General features: G+C 41.8%; 3 protein-coding genes across 3 annotated transcripts in view; 2 read left to right on the top strand and 1 right to left on the bottom strand.

Annotated features, from left to right (window-relative positions):
- LOC114113035 (kynurenine/alpha-aminoadipate aminotransferase, mitochondrial-like) overlaps window positions 1–22,539 on the bottom strand; it is a 34,438-nt gene that overhangs the window by 1,819 nt on the left and 10,080 nt on the right. The window contains 7 exon segments of the mRNA XM_027964632.2: window positions 10,692–10,798; window positions 13,474–13,538; window positions 13,805–13,866; window positions 14,614–14,710; window positions 15,156–15,238; window positions 16,281–16,343; window positions 17,371–17,580. Coding sequence (XP_027820433.2) covers window positions 10,692–10,798; window positions 13,474–13,538; window positions 13,805–13,866; window positions 14,614–14,710; window positions 15,156–15,238; window positions 16,281–16,343; window positions 17,371–17,580 — 687 coding nt within the window.
- LOC114113036 (coiled-coil-helix-coiled-coil-helix domain-containing protein 2) lies at window positions 2,854–3,668 on the top strand. The gene has a single exon (XM_027964633.3). The coding sequence runs from the start codon at window positions 2,889–2,891 to the stop codon at window positions 3,348–3,350; it is 462 nt and encodes a 153-aa protein (XP_027820434.1). The 5' UTR covers window positions 2,854–2,888; the 3' UTR covers window positions 3,351–3,668.
- On the top strand, window positions 4,131–6,063 carry LOC105608622 (T-complex protein 1 subunit delta). Its single transcript, XM_015093282.3, has one exon. It carries the CDS (start codon window positions 4,237–4,239, stop codon window positions 5,863–5,865), a length of 1,629 nt encoding a protein of 542 aa, XP_014948768.2. The 5' UTR covers window positions 4,131–4,236; the 3' UTR covers window positions 5,866–6,063.

Genomic DNA, 22,539 nt, shown 5'->3' with positions numbered 1-22,539 from the left:
ACATCAGGTGGCCAAAGTACTGGAGCTTCAGCTTCAACATCAGTCCTTCCACACAATATTCAAGACTTATTTCCTTGAGGAGTGACTGGTTTGATCTCACTGCAGTCCAAGGGACTCTCAAGAGTCTTCTCCAACACCACAGTTCAAAAGCATCAATTCTTTGGCACTCAGCTTTCTTCACAGTCCAACTCTCACATCCATACATGTCCACTGAAAAAACCATAGCCTTGACTAGATGGAACTTTGTTGGTAAAGTAATGTCTCTGCTTTTTAATATGCTATCTAGGTTGGTTATAACTTTCCTTCCAAGGAGTAAGCGTCTTTTAATTTCATGGCTGCAATCACCATCTGCAGTAATTTTGGAGCCCCCCAAAATAAAATCTGACACTGTTTCCACTATTTCCCCATAGATTTCCCATGAAGTGATGGGACCAGATGCCATGATCTTAGTTTTCTGAATGTTGAGTTTTAAGTCAACTTTTTCGCTTTCCTCTTTCACATTCATCAAAAGACTCTTTAGTTCTTCACTTTCTGCCATAAGTGTGGTGTCATCTGCATATCTGAGCTTATTGATATTTCTCCCAGCAATCTTGATTCCAGCTTGTGCTTCATCCAGCCCAGCATTTTGCATGATGTACTCTGCATAGAAGTTAAATGAGCAGGGTGACAATATACAGCCTTGACGTATTCCTTTCCCAATTTGAAACTAGTCTGTTGTTCCACGTCCAGTTCTAACTGTTGCTTCTTCAGCTGCATATGGATTTCTCAGGAGACAGGTAAGGTGGTCTGGTATTCCCATTTCTTTAAGAATTTTCCACAGTTTGTTGTGATCCACACAGTCAAAGGCTTTGGCATAGTCAAGAAAGCAGAAATAGATGTTTTTCTGGAACTCTCTTGCCTTTTCAATGATCCCATGGATGTTGGCAATTTTATTTCTGGTTCCTCTGCCTTTTCCAAATCCAGCTTGGACATCTGGAAGTTCACGCTTCACATACTGTTGAAGCCTGGCTTGGAGAATTTTGAGCATTATTTTGCTAGCGTGTGAGATGAGTGCAGTTGTGCAGTAGTTTGAACATTCTTTTGCCTTGCCTTCTTTGGGATTGGAATGAAAACTGACCTTTTCCAGTCCTGTGGCCACTGCTGAGTTTTCCAAATTTGCTGGCATATTGAGTGCAACACTTTCACAGCATCATCTTTTAGGGTTTGAAATAGCTCAACTAGAATTCCATCACCTCCACTAGCTTTGTTTGTAGTGATGCTTCCTAAGGTCCACTTGACTTCACATTCCAGGATGTCTGGCTCTAGGTTATCTGGGCCATGAAGATTGTTCTTGCCACCTCTGCTTAATATCTTCTGCTTCCATTAGGTCCGAAACAATCTTTTACTTTATTGTGCCCATGTTTGCATGAAATGTTCCCTTGGTATCTCTAATTTTCTTGAAGAGATCTCTAGTCTTTGCCATTGTATTGTTTTCCTCTATTTCTTTGTATTAATCACCACGGAAGGCTTTCTTATCTCTTCTTGCTATTCTTTGGAACTCTGCATTCAGATGGATATATCTTTCCTTTTCTCCTTTGCCTTTAGCTTCTCATCTCTTCACAGCTATTTGTAAGGGCTCCTCAGACATTCATTTTGCCTTTTTGCATTTGTTTTTCTTGGGATGCTCTTGATCACTGCCTCCTGTACAATGTCATGAACCTCTGCCCATAGTTCTTCAAGCACTCTGTCTATCAGATCTAATCCCTTGAATATAATTGTCACTTCTACTGTATAATTGTAAGGGATTAGATTTAGGTTATACCTGAATGGTTTAGTGATTTTCCCTACTTTCTTCAATTTGATACAATGAGAATGCAGATTAGAAGGACATGCGCTCATCTTCTCCTGTGAGAGGTCCAAAATGACTTATTAAACTAAAATGCAATTCTTCAAGTCATGTAAGTATTTATTAAGCAATTACCATGTGCTGTCATTAGCATTATAAAAATTGATAAAGCATGGGTCTTACACTCAAGGATGATGCTTAGAGAGGGTGAGTGAGTTTCCCAGGACAGTGGATTTGCTTTTGCTTCCAGACAGCCATTTTCCTGCTCTGACTGCTAGCCTGCCTTGTCGCTTATGTTCTAGCATAGGATTTTGCTAGCATCAACATGGTTTTTCTCTTGCACTTAGTACCTCAAGACAAACATGATACTAGAAACATATCTTAGTGTTTACATAAGACTGATGAATATGTTAAAAAATTAATGTTGAAAGGATGATTTATTTGATAAATTGGGAAGCTGCACAAAAATTTTTTAGATTTTTCAGCTTTATCAATGCCCCTAAATGAAATCTCAATAGATTTATGGTTTAAGTACAAAATGTACAGACATCCTTGCAGACTAATTAAGTGAAAAAAGGTGGATGAAAATCTTTCCATGTAATTTTAATCGTGTAAAATAAATGTATAGCTATAACAAACAAATTAAAAGTCCTTTTAAAAAAACAGCAGTAGACCCAAATAGCCATTTTCCAAAGAAGATATGCTGATTGATTGCCAATAGGCACATGAAAAGGTGCTGCACATCATTAGTCATCTGGGAAATGCAAATCAAAGCACAATGAAATATCATATCATACCTCTCCGAATGGCTCTCATCAAAAAAACCACAAATAAAAACTGTTGTTGAGGATGTGGAGAAAAGGGAACTGTCGTAAACTATCGGTAGAAATTTCAACTGGAGTAGCTATTTTAGAAACCTGTATGAGATTTCTCAAAAAACTAAAATAGACCTATACTATGATCCCGAAATTCTATTCCTGGGTATATATATAATAATTTAAATATTAATTTTAAAAGATACATGGGCTGCGGCTTGTGGACGTCGCTTAGGCGTGCAGTCGAGATGCCTCGTGGAAGCCGAAGCCGCACTTCCCGCGTGGCCCCTCCTGCCAGCCGCGCGCCTCAGATGAGAGCAGCGCCCAGGCCAGCGCCCGCAGCTCAGCCACCAGCAGTGGCTCCACCGTCTGCCGTAGGCTCCCCTGCTGCTGCTCCCCGGCAGCCAGGCCTGATGGCCCAGATGGCAACCACTGCTGCCGGCGTGGCTGTGGGTTCTGCCGTCGGCCACACTCTGGGTCACGCCATCACTGGGGGCTTCAGTGGAGGAAGCGGTGCTGAACCCGCAAGGCCTGACATCACTTACCAGGAGCCTCAGGGAACCCAGCCGGCACAACTGCAGCAGAATGGCCCCTGCTTATATGAGGTGAAACAGTTTTTGGAGTGTGCCCAGAGCCAGGGTGACCTTAAACTTTGCGAGGGTTTCAGCGAGGTGCTGAAACAGTGCAGATTGGCCAACGGATTAGCTTAATCAAGAAGTTCCAATTGAAGACATGATATGAAAAATCACCTCTCGTGACCATGTTGATTTAGCATTTAAAGTATAATTAGTAGTGAAGATGTGAAGTGTGAGACCACCTGTTAAACCTCTCCTTAATCATTAATAGCTTTTGTGCTTCACGATTGCAGTGGAAGAGGGCATTGTCACTATATAGAAGTTCATTGAGATGGTATTGAGTTTGGGATTGGGCAGAAGAGGCGGTTGTGGCCTCTTAAGCGTGCTTTTCTGATGTTATTGTTTGTGAATTGATTAGAATAAAATGATTTTCTTTCTAAAAAAAAAATAAAAGATACATGGGCGCCTATATTTATAGGAGCATTATTTACAATTGCCAAGATATGGAAGCAACATAAATATCCATTTGCAGATGAATGGATAAAGAATTTGTGGTATATGCCTATGATGGAATACTACTCAGCCATACAAGGGAATTAAACCGGGCCATTTGTGACAATATGGACAGATTTGGAGAGTATTATGCTTAGTGAAATGAGTCAGAGATAGAAAAATGCCGTATGTTATCGCTTCTATGCAGAACCTAAAACAAATGAATAAATATAACAAAAAGAAATAAGCTCATAGATATAGAAAACAAACTTGTGGTTACTGGTGGTGAGAGGGATGGGAGGAGGGGCAGGATAGGAGTAGAGGATTAAGAGGTATAAACTATCATGTATAAAAGAAATAACATAAGGATATATTATACAGTATAGCCCCGGCTCCTCCTCCTCCCGGCGGCGGCGCCGCTTTCTGGAAGGTTCGTGAAGGCGGTGGGCGCTTACGGTTGGTCCCTGGTCAGCCGCAATCCGTGTCCATCCGTCCTTCCCAAGCTCACGCAGACCCATCCAAGGTTGCCATGCCCGAGAACGTAGCACCCCGGACCGGGCCGCCCGCCGGGGCTGTCGGGGCTGCCGGCGGCCGCGGGAAGAGCGCCTATCAGGACCGCGATAAGCCGGCCCAGATCCGCTTCAGCAACATCTCCGCAGCCAAAGCTGTTGCTGATGCTATTAGAACAAGCCTCGGACCAAAAGGAATGGATAAAATGATTCAAGATGGAAAAGGTGATGTGACCATTACAAATGATGGTGCCACCATTCTGAAACAAATGCAGGTGTTACATCCAGCAGCCAGAATGCTGGTGGAGCTGTCCAAGGCTCAGGATATAGAAGCAGGAGATGGCACCACATCAGTGGTCATTATTGCTGGCTCTCTCTTGGACTCCTGTACCAAGCTTCTTCAGAAAGGGATTCATCCCACCATCATTTCTGAGTCATTCCAGAAGGCTTTGGAAGAGGGCATTGACATCTTGACTGACATGTCTCGACCTGTGGAACTGAGTGACAGAGAAACTTTGTTAAATAGTGCGGCCACTTCATTGAACTCAAAGGTTGTGTCCCAGTATTCAAGTCTCCTTTCTCCAATGAGTGTAGATGCAGTGATGAAAGTGATTGACCCAGCCACAGCTACTAGTGTAGATCTTAGAGATATTAAAATAGTTAAGAAGCTTGGTGGGACAATTGATGACTGTGAGTTGGTGGAAGGTCTGGTTCTTACTCAAAAGGTAGCAAATTCTGGCATAACCAGAGTTGAAAAGGCTAAAATTGGGCTTATTCAGTTCTGCTTATCTGCTCCCAAAACAGATATGGACAATCAAATAGTGGTTTCTGACTATGTTCAAATGGATCGAGTGCTAAGAGAAGAGAGAGCTTATATTTTAAATTTAGTGAAGCAAATTAAAAAAACAGGATGTAATGTTCTTCTCATACAGAAGTCTATTCTAAGAGATGCTCTTAGTGATCTTGCATTACATTTCCTGAACAAAATGAAGATTATGGTGGTAAAGGATATTGAAAGAGAAGACATTGAATTCATTTGTAAGACGATTGGAACCAAACCAGTTGCTCATGTTGACCAGTTCACTGCTGACATGCTGGGATCTGCTGAGTTAGCTGAGGAAGTCAGCTTAAATGGTTCTGGCAAACTGATCAAGATTACAGGTTGTGCAAGCCCTGGAAAAACAGTTACAATTGTTGTTCGTGGTTCTAACAAATTGGTGATTGAAGAAGCTGAGCGCTCCATCCATGATGCTCTCTGTGTTATTCGCTGTTTAGTGAAGAAGAGAGCTCTTATTGCAGGAGGTGGTGCTCCAGAAATAGAGTTGGCCCTACGGTTAACTGAATACTCACGAACATTGAGTGGTATGGAATCCTACTGCATTCGTGCTTTTGCAGATGCTATGGAAGTCATTCCATCTACACTAGCTGAAAATGCTGGCCTGAATCCCATTTCTACTGTAACAGAACTAAGAAACCGGCATGCCCAGGGAGAAAAAACTACAGGCATTAATGTCCGAAAGGGTGGTATTTCCAACATATTGGAGGAACTGGTTGTCCAGCCTCTGTTGGTTTCAGTCAGTGCACTGACTCTAGCAACTGAAACTGTCCGGAGCATTCTGAAAATTGATGATGTGGTAAACACTCGGTAATCTGGTTAACACGGTCTGACTGGCACCAGCATGGCCGCTGATGGTGCAGCTGGAGTGGAAGAGCACCTTGGCATTCCTTGTTGTTTGGAAGATTGTTTCTTTTATGAATTTCTGGGCCTGGTCTTCCAGTTGGCATTTGCTTGAAATTGTATTGACACAGTTTAATGAAAATATTAAATACATGGTTTCAAAAAAAAATATTATACAGTATAGGGAATACAGCTGATGTTTTATATTAACTTTACAAAGAGTATGATTTTAGAAGTCTTGAATCACCATATTGTGCACCTGAGACCAATGTAATATTGTCAATGAACTATACTTTAGTAAAAAAATAATTTCCTTTCATTAAAAAAAATTAGATACGTACAAGCTTTTCAAGAAAATGTACCATAAATGGTCAAAAACCCTGGGTGGTAAAATTATGGGCGATTTAAAAAAATTCAGAAGTAACACAGAACATGGTGGAATAAAAGGACTTGAGTTTACTTCCTCTCATGAAAACACAAAAATCACAACTAACTGCTGAACAACCATCAACAGAATGGACTGGAGACCACAATAAAAAGATATTTCCATATTCAAAGTCAAAGAAGAAGCCACAACAAGATGCTGGGAGGGGCGCATTTGTGAGATAATCAAATCTCAAACCTGCCAGGTGGGTGACCCACAAGCTGGAAAATAATGACAGCTCAAAGGTTCTCCCACAGGAGTGAGAGTTCTGAGACCCCCACCAGATTCTCCGTAGCATCAGCGGGAGGAGCTCCACTAGAGCATTTGTCTTTGAAGGCCAGCAGGGCATGATTGCAGGAGTTCCACAGCTTTGAAGGGGACAGAAACTCCACCCTTGAATGGCACAAAGAAGGTTTCAGGCGCACTAGCACCCAGAGGTAAAAGCAGTGACTTCACAGGAGCCTGGGCTACACCTATCTGTATGTCTTGGGAGGTCTACTGGGGGGTGGTGAGTGGGAGGCAGATGTAGCTTAATGTGGGGGCAAAGACACTGGTGGCAGTGGTACCGGGGAGTACTCATTGGCATGGTCTGTCCCGGAGGTTGTCACCTTGACACCAAGACTGGCCCCACCCAACAGTGGCTCCAGTGCTGGGACACCTCAGGTCACAGAACCAATAGGATGGAAACACAGCCCCACCCATCAGCAGACAGACTGCCTAAAATCTTTCTCAGCTCACAACTACCTCTGAACACACCCCTTTACATGGCCCTGTCTGCTAGTGGGCAGGAAACATCCCCTCCCAGCAGGAAGCCTGGATAAGTCTCTTATACCTGCCTCATCTGCCAGAGGGCTAACACCAGAAGCAAAGAAGCACTACAACCCTGCAACCTGCTGAATGAGAACTGCAAACACAGAAAGTTAGACAAAGTGAGATGGTGGAGGAATGTGCTCCAGATGAAGGAACAAGATGAAACCTCAGAACAACCAAGTGAAGTGGGGATAGGCAATCTACCCCGCTAAAATTCAGAGGAATGGCACTAAAGATGATTCTAGATCTCAGAAAAAGAATAGAGGCACAGAACAAGAAGATGCAAAAATGTTTAACCAAGATCTAGAAGACATAAAGAAGTGAGTTGAACAATACAATAACTGAAAAGAAAAGTACACTAGAAGGAATCAATAGCAGAATAAATGAGGCAGAAGAATGAATAAGTGAGCTGGAAGAGAGGACAGTGAAAATCACTGTCACAGAACAGATTAAAGAAAAAAAATGCAAAGACATGAGGACAGTTTGACACCTCTGGGACAACTTTAAATGCACTAGCATTAGTGTTATAGGGGTTCCAGAAGGAGAAGCGGGAGAGCAAGGGCCCGAGAAAGTATTTGAAGAGAAATTAGCAGAAAATTTCCCTAATGTAGGAAAGAAAACATTCACCCAAGTCCAGAAAGTACAGAGTCCCATACAGGATAAACCCAAGGGGGAACACAATGAGATACATAGTAATCAAATTGAAGACAAAGAAATGAATCCTAATCGGAAAGGAAAAAGTAAAACTAAAATTGTTTGCAGATGACATGGTACTATATATAGAAAATCCTAAAGATGCTACTAGAAAACTACTAGAGCTCATCAATGAATTTGGTAAAGTTGCAGGGTACAAATTAATGCATAGAAATCTGTTAACTTCCATACTCTAATAATGAAAGATCAGAAAGAGAAATTAAGGATTAATCACATTTACCATCTCATTGAAAAGAATAAAATACATAAGAATATACCTAACCGCTGGAAGAGGGTGTGGCAAATCACTCCAGTATTCTTGCCTAGAGAATCCCCATGGACAGTGGAGCCTGGCGGGCACAGTCCATGAGGTTGCAAAGAGTCGGATATGACTAGGCAACATACCTAACCAAGGCCTCAAAAGACCTGAATTCCAAAAGTATGAGATGCAAATGAAAGAAATCAAAGATGACACAAACAGGTAAAAAGATACACCACCATGTTCTTGGACTAGAAGAATCAATATTGTTGAAATGACTATACTACCGAAGACAATCTACAAGTTTAATGCAATACCTATCAAATTGCCAGTGGCATTTTTTTTTTTCAGACATAGAGTGAATAAATCTTAAGATATATATGGGAACACAAAAGACCCCAAATAGCCAAAGCAATCCTGAGAAAGAAAAAGGGAGATCAAGGACTTGGGGTCCTTAACTTCAGACTATAATGCAAAGCTACAGTAATTAAGACAATGTGGTACTGGTGAAAAAAACAGAAATATAGATGAGTGGAACAGTATGGAAAGCCCTGAAATAAACTCATGCACCTATGATCCATTAATCTATGACAAAAGGGGCAAGACTATAAAATGGAGAGAAGACAGTCTCCTCAATAAATGATATTGGGAAAACCAAACAGATAAATATAAAGAAACAAAATTAGGACATTCTGTAACACTATACACAATCATAAACTCAAAATTTATTAAAGACCTAAATGTAAGACCAGAAATTATAAAACTCTGAGAGGAAAACATAGGCAGAACACTCTCTAACATAAATTTCAATAATATCTTTTTGGATTCACCTCTTACAGTAGGGGAAATAAAAGCAAAATAAACAAATAGGACCTAATTAAACTTAAAGCTTTTTCAGCAAAGGAAACCATTAACAAAATAAAAGGTCAGTCAATGGAATGAAAGAAAATATTTTCAAACAATGTGACTGACAGGGGATTAATCTCCAAAATATAGAAACAACACGTGAGCTCAGTATCAGAAAGATCAAACAACCCAATAAAAAAATGGACCAAAGATCTAAATAGACATTTCTCCAAAGAATACATACGAATGGCCAAAAAATACATGTAGAGATGCTTAACATCACTAATTACTAGAGAAATGAAAAATCAAAACTGCAGTAAGGAATGACCTCACACAGGTCAGGATGGCCATCATCAAAAATTTTACTAACAATAAGTGGTAGAGAGGGTGTGGAGAAAAAGGAACACTCCTACACTGTTGGTGGGAAAGTAAATTGGTATAGTCACTATGGAGAATAGTATTGAGATTCCTTAAAAAACTGAAAATAGAGCTACTGTATGATTCAGCAGTCCCACTTCAGGGAAAATGTCTGGAGAAAACCAAAATTCAAAAAGTTATATGTGCCTCCCTGTTCACTGAAGCACTATAGACAGTAGTCAAAATGTGGAAGCAACCGAAATATCCATCAACAGACGAATGGATAAAGAAGACGTGGTACTATTACTCAGCCCTAAAAATGTGTATGATAACGCCATCTGCAGCATGGACACACCTGGAGATTGTCACACTAAGTGAAGTCACACCGAGAAAAACAAATACGTGATTAAACTGTACGTGGAATCTAAAAGAAATGATACATATGAACTTATTTATAAAACGGAAACAGACTTGAAGATTTAGTAAAGTTTACCAAAGGGGAAATGTTGGGGGTGTGTGTGGAAAGGATAAATCAGGAGGTTGGAATTAACGTATACACACTGCTGCTGCTGCTAAGTCGCTTCAGTCGTGTCTGACTCTGTGCGACCCCGTAGACGGCAGCCCACCAGGCTCTCTCATCCCTGGGATTCTCCAGGCAAGAACACTGGAGTGGGTTGCCATTTCCTTCTCCAATCCATATGTAAAATGATCAATAAGAACCTACTTGTATAGCACAAGCAATTGACTCAGTATCTTAGAATAACCTATATGGGAAAAGAATCTGAAAAGCATAAATATATGCGTATGTATAACTGAATCAATTTTCTGTGTACCTGAAACTAACACAGCACTGTAAGTCAACTATACCTCAATATAAAATAAAGATTAAAAAGGGACATTATTCTTTAATGAAGGACAGTGCCACCCTGAGTATGCTTTACTTTCATAAGGGAAAAACCCTTCTATTTTAAATAGTAATGGCGAACACTTATCAAGTATTTACTATGTGCCAGGCACTAGTCTAGGAGTTTTCTCCACGTTGACTCCTTTCATCATAACAATTGTAAGAAGGAGAGATTCCTGTTCTCTTCTTTTTTTCAGATGAGACTCAAGGAGGACGCCTCACTCAACACCACATATCATGAAGGGCTGGAGCTGGGGTGCACACCCAAGGACTGTGGCTCCCGAAACTGTGCTCTTGGCCACTAAGCTAACCAGTAGCTGAGCTGAATGACTGTATTTCCCCTACTTAGGAGACTAATTCTGTAACCCAAAATCTATTGTGATCTTAATGAGATAATGTATCTGATAAGCAAATGTAATGCCTTGTGCTAGTTGGCAACGATAAACATCTTATAATTTTTATTAAGAAATTACAGAAAAAGTTTAACTTTTCCTCCTGTCTTACCTCATTCTTAACGGCTTTTTCTTCAGTCAGTTTTCTTACATCATGAATGCCCTTAATTTTCACCCACAGAAACATTCCAGCATTAGGAACTTGCCATTCTGCCAAACCTACAAAGAAGAGAAGAAATATTTTCTGAGTCCAGTTTTCATGATGTCAGTTATATCACTTAAATGACAAGTGACAGTAACTATAAACTAGCATTTCCAAAAAAGTTCCTTCAGTGACAGAATTTAAAAAAATATATTTTTATGAGTCCTGAAATTGGATGTTCTGAGTTTTATTTCAAAAAGTGACGGGAAGTTTTGAAAGAAGAAAGGGAGAAAGAGGACTCGTGTATGTATAGGATTTTAGTGGGTTTTAGGGCGATGCAGAGTACATCGTGAGAAACGCTAGGCTGGAAGAAACACAAGCTAGAATCAAGATTGCCAGGAGAAATCTCAATAACCTCAGATATGCAGATGACACCACCCTTATGGCAGAAAGTGAAGAGGAACTAAGAAGCCTCTTGATGAAACTGAAAGTGGAGAGTGAAAAAGTTGGCTTAAAGCTCAACATTCAGAAAATGAAGATCATGGCATCCAGTCCCATCACTTCATGGGAAATAGATGGGGAAACAGTGGAAACAGTGTCAGACTTTATATTTTTGGGCTCCAAAATCACTGCAGATGGTGACTGCAGCCATGAAATTAAAAGACACTTACTCCTTGGAAGAAAAGTTATGACCAACCTAGATAGCATATGCAAAAGCAGAGACATTACTTTGCTGACTAAGGTCCGTCTAGTCAAGGCTATGGTTTTTCCTGTGGTCATGTATGGATGTGAGAGTTGGACTGTGAAGAAGGCCGAGCACCAAAGAATTGATGCTTTTGAGCTGTGGTGTTGGAGAAGACTCTTGAGAGTCCCTTGGACTGCAAGGAGATCCAACCAGTCCATTCTGAAGGAGATCAGTCCTGGGATTTCTTTGGAAGGAATGATGCTAAAGCTGAAACTCCAGTACTTTGGCCACCTCATGCGAAGAGTTGACTCATTGGAAAAGACTCTGATGCTGGGAGGGATTGGGGGCAGGAGGAAAAAGGTACGACAGAGGGTGAGATGGCTGGATGGCATCACGGACTCGATGGACGTGAGTCTGAGTGAACTCCGGGAGTTGGTGATGGACAGGGAGGCCTGGCGTGCTGCGATTCATGGGGTCGCAAAGAGTCGGACACGACTGAGCGACTGAACTGGACTGAACTGAGGGCCATGCAGGAACTCCTGTGTCATGCCCATCTCTCTTCCTTAGAGCTGTCCCTAAGACACACATGTCTCCTTCAAATTGTAGGAGAGGATTCCTCAACTCCTTCCAGAATATTACTAGTGTTTCAGTAAATCGTTCAGAAGTGTAATGAATTGACATTTTTATCAGAATATAATTAGTTATAAAAGTAATACTTAAAATTAAGGAATTCTGGGTGCATTTGTAGGCTTTATGTTTCATTGAATATAAGGATAGAGAAACCAAGGAACAAAATTATTTTGGTTTTAATTGTTACCATTAAAAAAAAAAAGAACTTGCTGTTGATTAAAACCGTTTTTCAACTTTACAGTGTGGTAAAATAGTACTTTATAAAAAATACTAATTGTATTTTTACCAGGACTTCATAGGGAAGAAGGTATGATGGAAATAAGGAATTGATACCTTATATTAGGGCTTCCCAGGTGGCTGAGTCCTATAGAGTCCACCAGCAATGCAGGAGACCTGGGTTTGATCCCTGGGTCAGAAAGATCCCTGGAGAAGGGAATGGCAACCCGCTCCAGTGTTCTTGCCTGGAGAATCCCATGGACAGAGGAGCCTGGTGGGCTATAGTCCACAAGGTCTCATAGAGTTGGACTTAGCCACTTTCACTTCACTGCGTATTTACTGTTATTTTTGCCAAAGGCATTTTTAGTGGTGTAATTAAAGCCATGAAATTCATTTTACTTTTTTCCTTAATAGAAAATTAAATCTAAACCATCCTGAAATCAAATTAGCAATAGAAAAGATTAGATAGTAGATAAATGAAGTTAATGATTAAAAGGCAAATCATACGTAATGAAAAACCTGCCAAAGATTGTAGTATTTTGTTTTTATAGAGTCAGGAAAGAATTATGTTGTTGATCTCACAATTCCTCTTCTCTTTGGAGCAACATTTGAAAACCTTTTTGGTACAGAGAACCAAAAGGTTTTATCTGGCTCTCAGTAGGTTATTGCTGGTTGATTGTTAGATTGATTGGTCTTTTCTTCCTTAAACCACATACTCTGTGCAGCAGTTAGGTGTAGTAGAAATGCTGTAATTGTGGCAGGGTTATTGCTGTTGCTTCTGACATTGTTTATAGGGTACCACTTTCGTTTTGAAAAAGTACTTATTTCTGATGTGTTGCCTCTTTGCTGCTGCGAGTGGGCTTTCTCTGGTCGTGGTAAGCAGGGGCTATTCCGGGTGCAGTGCACAGGCTTCTCACTGTGGTGGCTTCTCATGCTGCAGAGCATGGGCTCTGGAGTGCCAGTTTGACAGTTGTGGTGCCTGGGCTTAGCTGCCTGGGGCATATGGGATCTTCCTAGAACAGGGATTGAACAGGTGTCCCCTGCATTGCAAGGCATATTCTTAACCACTGCACACCAGGGAAACCCTAGAGTAACATTTTCTTGACCAGAATAGGCCTGGACCCTATTTCCTTCCCCAGGGTTATTAACGATACTCTGTGGTATCACTCACTCATAGAAGGACGACTGCTCATCCCAGGACAGGATGTGTGTCCCACTCACCACTTAACCACTTGTCTGCCGCTGCTGGTAATGCATCCCTCTGTTCCCTGTAGAAATCGATAACCCTAGAGGAAGAAAACAATGAAAAATATGTGTTTGCTACACTGATTGCAGAAACCAAAAGGCTCTGGAGTCCAGTCTATAAGAACCTGTTTTGTATTTTGATGAAAATGTTGAAACTCAATGAAGGAACAGAGCACATTTGTTTGACCTGTCAGGTAGTAAACTTTGTATCATTGTGATTTTTCCATTATTTTGGAATAATTCAAAATAGAAAATTAATCAAGTGAAGTCCATTTCTATATAAACTATGGAACCTAAAATACAGTACCTGTCGACGTGAGCTAGAAAGCCCTCTTCTCCCCACTGATGTAGAAGTTGTGATACCAGGAGCTAAAAGGCATGAGACAGTAACAAGGTTCATCCTCTAAAATGTACTTTTTGTCAAATATAACAGCAAATCACTCTTGATTATGTACAAACCACACTAAGAGGATGCAATAAGCTGCACCAAGCTTTATAGGGCCAATGACTTATAACAATGCTGCTTAATAACAGTGACAACAATAATACTGAAAATAACAAATATCTATATGGTCCTTGGTATATGCGAGAAACTGCTGTACCATATATTTCAGCAATGTTGGTCTTTGCAATACCCTTATTAGACAGGCCATTATTTCTCTCTACTCATATTGAGACTGAGGCATTAGGTGAAGTTAAATTTCCTGTGATCACTGCTGGTCGCAAATCCTGGACTCAAGTCAGAATGTCCAGGCCCAGATCCATTCAATAACTGCCACTCTGCATGGCTTCTCAAAATAATGGTGTGTTACTTCATCAAACCTCTTCCGTCCTGATGAGTTTTTATGGTGTTCCTGGGCTAGATGCCAAGATACAACATGAATAAGATCTCTGACTCTAGGAGCTGGGTCTACAGCTTGAAACAGCTCAGGTATATTTAAATCTCTTTTGCCTTTTGGAGCAAACATCTGTGGTATCTGATCTTCTAATTCAGCCCATAGGGAAATAGAGAAGCAGTCAGTGACTTCGCTCCCTGACACCTTCACATTGTCTTATTTGCCCGCATCCATTTTATGATCTGACTTTAAACATTTCTGTTTCCTAAATTGTCCTTACCTGAGTAAAAGTGCTGGTGTGCATTGCTGAAACTTGTGTGTGTAAAACAATTCTCTTGATCAAGGGCTTTGGACCAGTTATAAACCCTACTCTCAACCTGCACAGAGATAGAAAAGGCATATTCCCAATCCTGCTACATCAGTTAACATCATATTGCTGATTTCATGTGGAAGGAGGCTGTAACCTGGGGACAGAGGAATCTAGACAGTTAACACCTTCTAGTGACACTACTTCTTACTTAAAATACACATTTAAATTTAATTGTACACTTAAAATAGAATGCATATCTGACCATATATTTCTAAATGTGTTTTTTCATACATGCAACCAAAAACCTGACCAGTCCCCCTACACCTATAACTTAATTTGACCAGTGGGGATGGATTGGGAGAAAGTCTGGTAGTAATAATAATAATCAAACATATGTGTTAGGGTGAGTGTATGCAAGCATCTTAGGTGAGAAGCACTGTCTGCACTAACGATGCTGAGCGGCAGCCCCTGTCACCTTTATCTGCAGCCTGAAGGCAGAGCCAGGGCCTTACCCCGAGGACAGGACTTTGGAAAAAGAGTCAGCTCGGATGACACACCCATCCACTTCCATGGAGAGAAATGTTGGTGCCCAGGGCTTGAAATGGAAGGTAAATACAATATTTACATCTGTTAGAGTCTGTATCCCTACTTTGTGCAGAGTGGGGAAACTTCACATAGGACCTCCTTGTCCCAAGGCTTGAGATCCAGGATGAACAGTTTTCTAGGAAGGATTCCAGGAAAACTAGTTTGGAAAAGACCACAAGGAAGAGGGTCATCAGCATGCAGGGCTGTTTAGAAAGGGGATGCTGACCCTTAGAAAAACTAGAAGCCCTGAAAAAGTATAAATGAAGATGAGCCATGTTTTCAGCGTGCAATGCTGAACCTTCCATGTTTATTTCAAAGTAAATGCCCACAGGGAAGGGGGCCATGGTTGTGTTTACGGTGGGTGGCAGGCAGACATGACAGTCAGGCAAATAGATAAAAAGCCAAGAGTTGTGTTTCTTTGCAGTAGGTTTGTAGTGGGGACTGAATCCGTGTGTCTGTTCTCTGCAGCCCTGAGAGCATTTCTAGTGTTAGATTTTGAGGAACTGGGCGTTGGCGTCTGTGCCGTTACTGTTGTCTCCTAGGGAACAATGCTCGGGGACAGGGGTGCACGTGGACACTGGGGAAGGATCTGGAAGTCCTTTATTGTGCAGGTGCATTCCCGTCCCTACGCGACAGGGATGGCAGGCAGGGAGCATGATGCTAGGAATGCCCTCCTCTGCTCACAGGACATCACTGACTGAGCACAGCCCTCCGCCTTCTCTCTGACCATGGCTCCCAAGTCCCGCAGCCCATCAGCCTCCCCTCAGAGACTGAGGCTGACACCCCAGGAGGCACCCACTGCGCATCCCTGGTGCCATGTCTGTGGAACTACGGTCAGGATGTGGAGTCAAGACGACACTCACCTTGACCCACATGTTCCTTCGTGTGCCTGACACAGAGAGCCAGCCACTATTCTAAAAGTAGGGAATTTCTGGAAAAAGAGTAAGGCTCCAGAGATGAAAACACTCAGGACCCAGGTTAAAATCAAAACAGTGCAATAACTTACAACCACTTATCTACTGATTGTCTGTGGAGCTGACACCGTCACTTACCTTGTTGAACTGCATAAAATAGTAAGGATCATCTGTGATGAGGAAGTCATATTTTCTTGCGAGCTACAAAAAGGTTAAAGGAGCATATTTATTTCTTAAGAGTTATCTAAGATGAAAATCACTTGGAATCAGAATTCTTTGTACTCACTCATTCAATCATCCCAGCAACTACTGAGTCCCCGCTGTCCTAGGAGGGGGAACCAGCCCCAAACGTTCTGTCCCCACAGAACTTTCATTCTGGTGGTAAAGACAGAACCTGAGCTCCTAGATAATGACCAGAGGAGGATTAGGTGGAGGTTCTGAGGGCCCGGCAGATGGTTGAGGAGGCTGATGTTTGAGAGAGAGAGATAGGGAAGCTGCAGGAGAGCTCAGGCTGACTGGAAGCCTCAGTTGTGCAGATGCTGGGGGAGAAGATGTTTAGACTGAGAGCAGGGAGCATTGGCCCTGGAGTCAGAAAATGCTTGGCATGTTTTAGGGACAGAAGTTTCTAGAAGGCAAGATGTTTAACGGACAGAAGGAAGGATATCAGAGACCCTAGCCTTATACAGAGGCCCAGGTTCCATCATCGTGTGCGGCAGGTGAAGGACTTTTGATACTGTTTGCAGTGTGGGGTGAAGCGGCAGGAGGAGGCACTGCAGGTCCACGCGAGAGCAGGAAGGATGTCAAGGGCTGGCGTGGGGGTCAGGGTGGGCGACTCCGAGGGGCTCACAGGTCAGGGAGGGAGCGTGGGCAAGGAGATGGTGGGCTTGAGTAACGTGGGTGGTGGGAGCCACTGTATGGGCTGCAGGCGGGGGATGAAGAGAAGACAGAAGGAAGAGATGGGTGTAAGAGGTGACTGTAACAGCCCACCAAGAAAAGCATCTCTTGCAGTGGAAATATCAATTAAAGGGAAAGAAACATATCATAGTCAACAAGACTGTAGTAAATTCTTGTGTTTAAATTTGTGGCAACACTGATATAGATGACTTCGTTTTATTAAAAACCATCTTCATTGAGAGCAAGAGGCTAATAAGAGAAGGAACTTAAGAGCACTCTTCTAGAGTCAGAAGGAATCAAGAACACAAGTACGTAACACCTTCTTTGAAAATACCTCATAGATTTCCCTTTTGCGCTCAGCTGTTATTGAGTTCCCAGCAGGGTTGTTGCCATTTGGGACAGTGTAAAGAAATTTGGGGCAGTTTTTTTCGGGGTCCTTTGAATCTCCCGGCTCCCATCTGGAGAGTGTTTCTCTGAGGGAGTCTGGGATAATCCCGTGCTCATCACTGGAAACATTAATCATGTTGCAGCCCAGGGGTTGCAGCTGTCAAGTACAGAGAGGAAACCAAGTCTGAGATGGAGACATGACTATAAAACATCAGCGCCAAGGGTTCTTACACTAAGGAGAATGCTACCATTTACACCCTTAAACACAAGCCTGCCCTCAGCTCTATGCCCACGCTGCATTATCTTCACAATTATGATTAGAACTGGTTCATAAAATAGGTGTTTATTAGGGAATGATTTTGAGAGGAAATCAACTTAGATAGCACCTGTGGTGCTAATACATAAGAAGTTATAAGCAGAGGTGATACTCAAAATATTGGACAAGCGGTGTAGCATGGGAGCAACAGACACAGAGCAGGGTGGAATGGGGTCCTGGAGACCCCTGCCATGCCAGCATTAGCTCTGCACTGTATGGGGTTCAGGGTGGTCTCAGTAGACGGGTCGGGGGGGTGGGGCAGGGTGGTGCTGGGGCACCAAGGAGCATCAGGGCTGTGGCTCTGCAAAGGGTGTGCAAGTATTTCAATACTGTACCGACTACAGAGGCTGAAGTCAAAAGTAGTGGCCTTACTTATAGACAGAGTTTTGCGAAAGACTTGTGTTTTCATATTTTATGTTTATGGATGAACAAAAGAAAAAACATGAGACTTAGTAAATAAGAAGGAAAGGAAACCATCCACAAAATGAAAAGACAGCCTATGGATTGGGAGAAAATATTTAGAACAATGCATCCGACAAGGGATGAATTTCCAAATTATACAAACAACTCACACAATTCCATATCAAAAAAACAAAAACAACCTAGTCAAAAAGTAGACAGAAGTCCTAAATAGATATTTCTCCAAAGAAGACACACAGTTGGCCAACGTGCACTTGAGAAGATGCTCAGCATGGCTAATTATAGAGAAAGCAAATGAAAACTACAATGAGGCGTATCTCACACCAGTCAGAATGGCTATGATCAAGGTCTGTAAACAATAAATGCTGGAGAGGGTTTGGAGAGAATGGAAACTTCCTACGCTGTTGATGGAAATGTGAATCATATAGATCCTATGGAGAATTGCATGGAGGTTCACTAACAGCCTAAAAACAGAGTTACATATGTGGCCCAGTGATCCCACTCCTGGACAATTCAAAAATATATATCCACACCAATGTTCAGCACTGTTTACAATAGTCAGGACATGGAAGCAACCTAATGTCCACTGAGAGATGAATGCATAAAGAAAATGTGGTACATATATACGTGGAATATTGTGTGTTTAATCACCAGGGTGTGTCCGACTCTTTGTGACCCCATAGCCTGCAGCACATCAGGCTTCTCTGTCCCTCACCATCTTTTGGAGTTTGCCTAAGTTCATGTTCATAGCATCAGTGATAACATCCAACCAACTTATCCTCTGTTACCTTTTTTTGCTTCTGCCTTCAATCTTTCCCAGCATCAGGGTCTTTTCCAGTGAGTTGGCTCTTCACATCAGGTGGCCAAAGTATTGGAGCTTCAGCTTCTGTATCAGTCCTTCCAATGAGTATTCAGGGTTGATTTACTTTAAGATTGACTAGTTCGATCTCCTTGCAGTCCAAGGGACTCTCCAGCACCACAGTTTGAAAGTATCACTTCTTCAGCACTCAGCGTTCTCAACCGTACATGACTACTGGAAGGACCATAGCCTTGACTGTATGGACTTCTGTTGGCAAAGTGATGTCTTTGCTTTTAAACACACTGTCCAGGTTTGTCATTGCTTTTCATTGCTTAAAGAAGCAATCGTCTTTAATTTCATGGCTGCAGTCACCATCTGCAGTGATTTTAGAGCCCAAGAACAGGAAATCTCTCACTGCTTCCACTTTTTCCCCTTCTATTTGCCATGAAGTGATAGGGCTGGATGCCATGGTCTTGGTTTACTTAATATTTAGTTTTAAGCCAGCTTTTTCACTCTTGTCCTTCACCCTCATCAAGAGGTTTTTTAGTTTCTCTTCACTTTCTGCCATTGGAGTGGTGTCATCACATATCTGAGATTGTTGATACTTCTCCTGACAATCTCAATTCCAGTCTGTAACTCATCCAGGCTGCTCTTTCTCATGATGGGCTCTGTGTATAAGTTAAATAAACAAGATGACAATAAACAGCCTTGTCGATCCTTTCTCAATCCTGAACCAGTCAGTTGTTACGTACAAGGTTCTGTTGCTTCTTGACCAGCATACAAATTTCTCAGGAGACAGGTAAGATGGTCTGGTATTCCCATCTCTTTAAGAGTTTTCCACAGTTGGTTATGATCCACAGTCAAAGGCTTTAGCATAGTCAATGAAACAGAGAGATGTTTTTCTGGAACTCCTTTGCTTTCTCTATGATCCAGGCAGTATTGGCATTTTGATCTCTGGTTCCTCTGCCTTTTCTAAACTCAGTTTGAAATCTTGAAGTTCTTGGTTCACATAATGATGAAGCCTAGCTTTCAGGATTTTGAGCCTAGCCTTGCTAGCATGGGAGATGAGTGCAGCTGTCTGATGGCTTGAACCTTGTCTAATACTGCCCTTCTTGGGAACAGGGATGGAGATTGAGCTTTTCCAGTCCTGTGGCCATGGCTAGGTCTTCCAAATTTGCGAACATATTGAGTGCATGACTTTAATAGCATCATCTTTTAGGATTTTAAGTAACTCTGCTGAAATTTCATCACTTCCACTAGCTTTATTGATAGCAGTGCTTTCCTAAGGCCCACTTGATTTCAAATTCCAGAATGTCTGGCTCTGGGTGAGTGACCATACCATCAGAGTTATCTGGGTCATTAAGACCTTCTATGCACAGTTCTGTTTACTCTTTCCATCTCTTCTGCTTCTACAATGTCTTTAGTTCTGTCCTTTATTGTGCCCTTCTTTGGGTTAGATATTCCTTTGATATCTCCAATTTTCTTGAAGATGTCTCTAATCTTTCCCCTTCTGTTGTTTTCCTCTTTTTCTTTGCATTGTTCATTGAAGAAGGCCTACTTCTATATTCAGGTCAGTTCAGTTGCTCAGTCGTGTCCGACTCTTTGCAACCCCAAGAATCACAGCACGCCAGGCTTCCCTGTCCATCACCAACTCCCGGAGTTCACTCAAACTCATGTCCATCGAGTCGGTGGTGCCATCCAGCCATCTCATCCTCTGTCATCCCATTCTCCTCCTGAACCCAATCCCTCCAAGCATTAGGGTCTTTTCCAATGAGTCTTTCACATGAGGTGGCCAAGGTATTGGAGTTTCAGCTTCAGCATCAGTCCTTCCAATGAACACCCAGGACTGATCTCCTTTAGGATAGACTAGTTGGATCTCCTTGCATTCCAAGGGACTCTCAAGAATCTTCTCCAATACCATAGTTCAAAAGCATCAATTCTTCGGCCTTCAGCTTTCTTCACAGTCCAACTCTCACATCCATACATGACCACAGGAAAAACCATAGTCTTGACTAGATGGACCTAGTAGGCAAAATCATGTCTCTGCTTTTGAATATGCTATCTAGGTTGGTCATAACATTTCTTCCAAGGATTAAGCGTCTTTTAATTTCATGGCTGCAGTCACCATCTGCAGTGATTTTGGAGCCCCCCAAAATAAAGTCTGCCACTGTTTCCCCATCTATTTGCCATGAAGTGATGGGACCAGATGCCATGATCTTTGTTTTCTGAATGTTGGGCTTTAAGCCAACTTTTTCACTCTCCTCTTTCACTTTCATCAAGAGGCTTTTAGTTTCTCTTCACTTTCTGCCATAAGTGTGGTATTATCTGCATAACTGAGGTTATTGATATTTCTCCTGGAAATCTTGATTCCAGCTTGTGCTTCTTTCAGCCCAGCATTTCTCATGATGTACTCTGCATATAAGTTAAATAAGTAGGGTGACAATATACAGCCTTGATGTACTCCTTTTCCTATTTGAACCAGTCTGTTGTTCCATGTCCAGTTCTAACTGTTGCTTCCTGACCTGCATATAGGTTTCTCAAGAGGTAGGTCAGGTGGTCTGGTATTCCCATCTCTTTCAGAATTTTCTACAGTTTATCATGATCCACACAGCCAAAGGCTTGGGCATAGTCAATAAAGCAGAAATAGATGTTTGTCTGGAGCTCTCTTGCTTTTTCGATGATCCAGCAGATGTTGGCAATTTGATCTCTGGTTCCTCTGACTTTTCTTTTCTTTTTTTTTAAATATAAATTTATTTATTTTAATTGGAGGCTAATTACTTTACAATATTATATTGGTTTTGCTATACATCAACATGAATCCACCACAGGTGTACACGTGATCCCCATCCTGAACCCCCCTCCCACCTCTCTGCCTTTTCTAAAACCAGCTTGAACATCTGGAAATTCACGGTTCATGTATTGCTGAAGCCTGGCTTGGAGAATTTTGAGCATTACTTTACTAGCATGTGAGATGAGTGCAATTGTGCGGTAGTTTGAGCATTCTTTGGCATTGCCTTTCTTTGGGATTGGAATGAAAACTGACCTTTTCCCAGTCCTGTGGCCACTGCTGAGTTTTTCAAACTTGCTGGCATATTGAGTGCAGCACTTTCACAGCATCATCTTTCAGGATTTGAAATAGCTCAACTGGAATGCCATCACCTCCACTAGCTTTGTTCGTAGTGATCCCTTCTAAGGCCCACTTGACTTCACATTCCAGGATGCCTGGCTCTAGGTGAGTGATCACACCATTGTGATTATCTGGGTCATGAAGCTCTTTTTTTGTACAGTTCTTCTGTGTATTCTTGCCACCTCTTCTTAATATCTTCTGCTTCTGTTAGGTCCATACAATTTCTGTCCTTTATCGAGCCCATCTTTGCATGAAATATTCCCTTGGTATCTCTAATTTTCTTGAAGAGATCTCTAGTCTTTACTATTCTGTTGTTTTCCTCTATTTCTTTGCACTGATCGCTGAGGAAGGCTTTCTTATCTCTCCTTGCTATTCTTTGGAACTCTGCATTCAGATGCTTATATCTTTCCTTTTCTCCTTTGCTTTTCACTTCTCTTCTTTTCACAGCTATTTG

This window comes from Ovis aries, chromosome 2 (genome assembly GCF_016772045.2).
Source record: "Ovis aries strain OAR_USU_Benz2616 breed Rambouillet chromosome 2, ARS-UI_Ramb_v3.0, whole genome shotgun sequence".
NCBI classification, from domain to species: Eukaryota; Metazoa; Chordata; class Mammalia; order Artiodactyla; family Bovidae; genus Ovis; species Ovis aries.
The sequence above is the reverse complement of the archived record's forward strand: the minus strand, read 5'-3'. Positions and strand labels throughout refer to the sequence as shown.

What these genes read in the sequence shown, in the direction of transcription:
- LOC114113036 (XM_027964633.3), top strand. Translation starts at nt 2,889, where the DNA reads ATGCCTCGTGGAAGCCGAAGCCGCACTTCCCGCGTGGCCCCTCCTGCC.
- LOC105608622 (XM_015093282.3), top strand. Translation starts at nt 4,237, where the DNA reads ATGCCCGAGAACGTAGCACCCCGGACCGGGCCGCCCGCCGGGGCTGTC.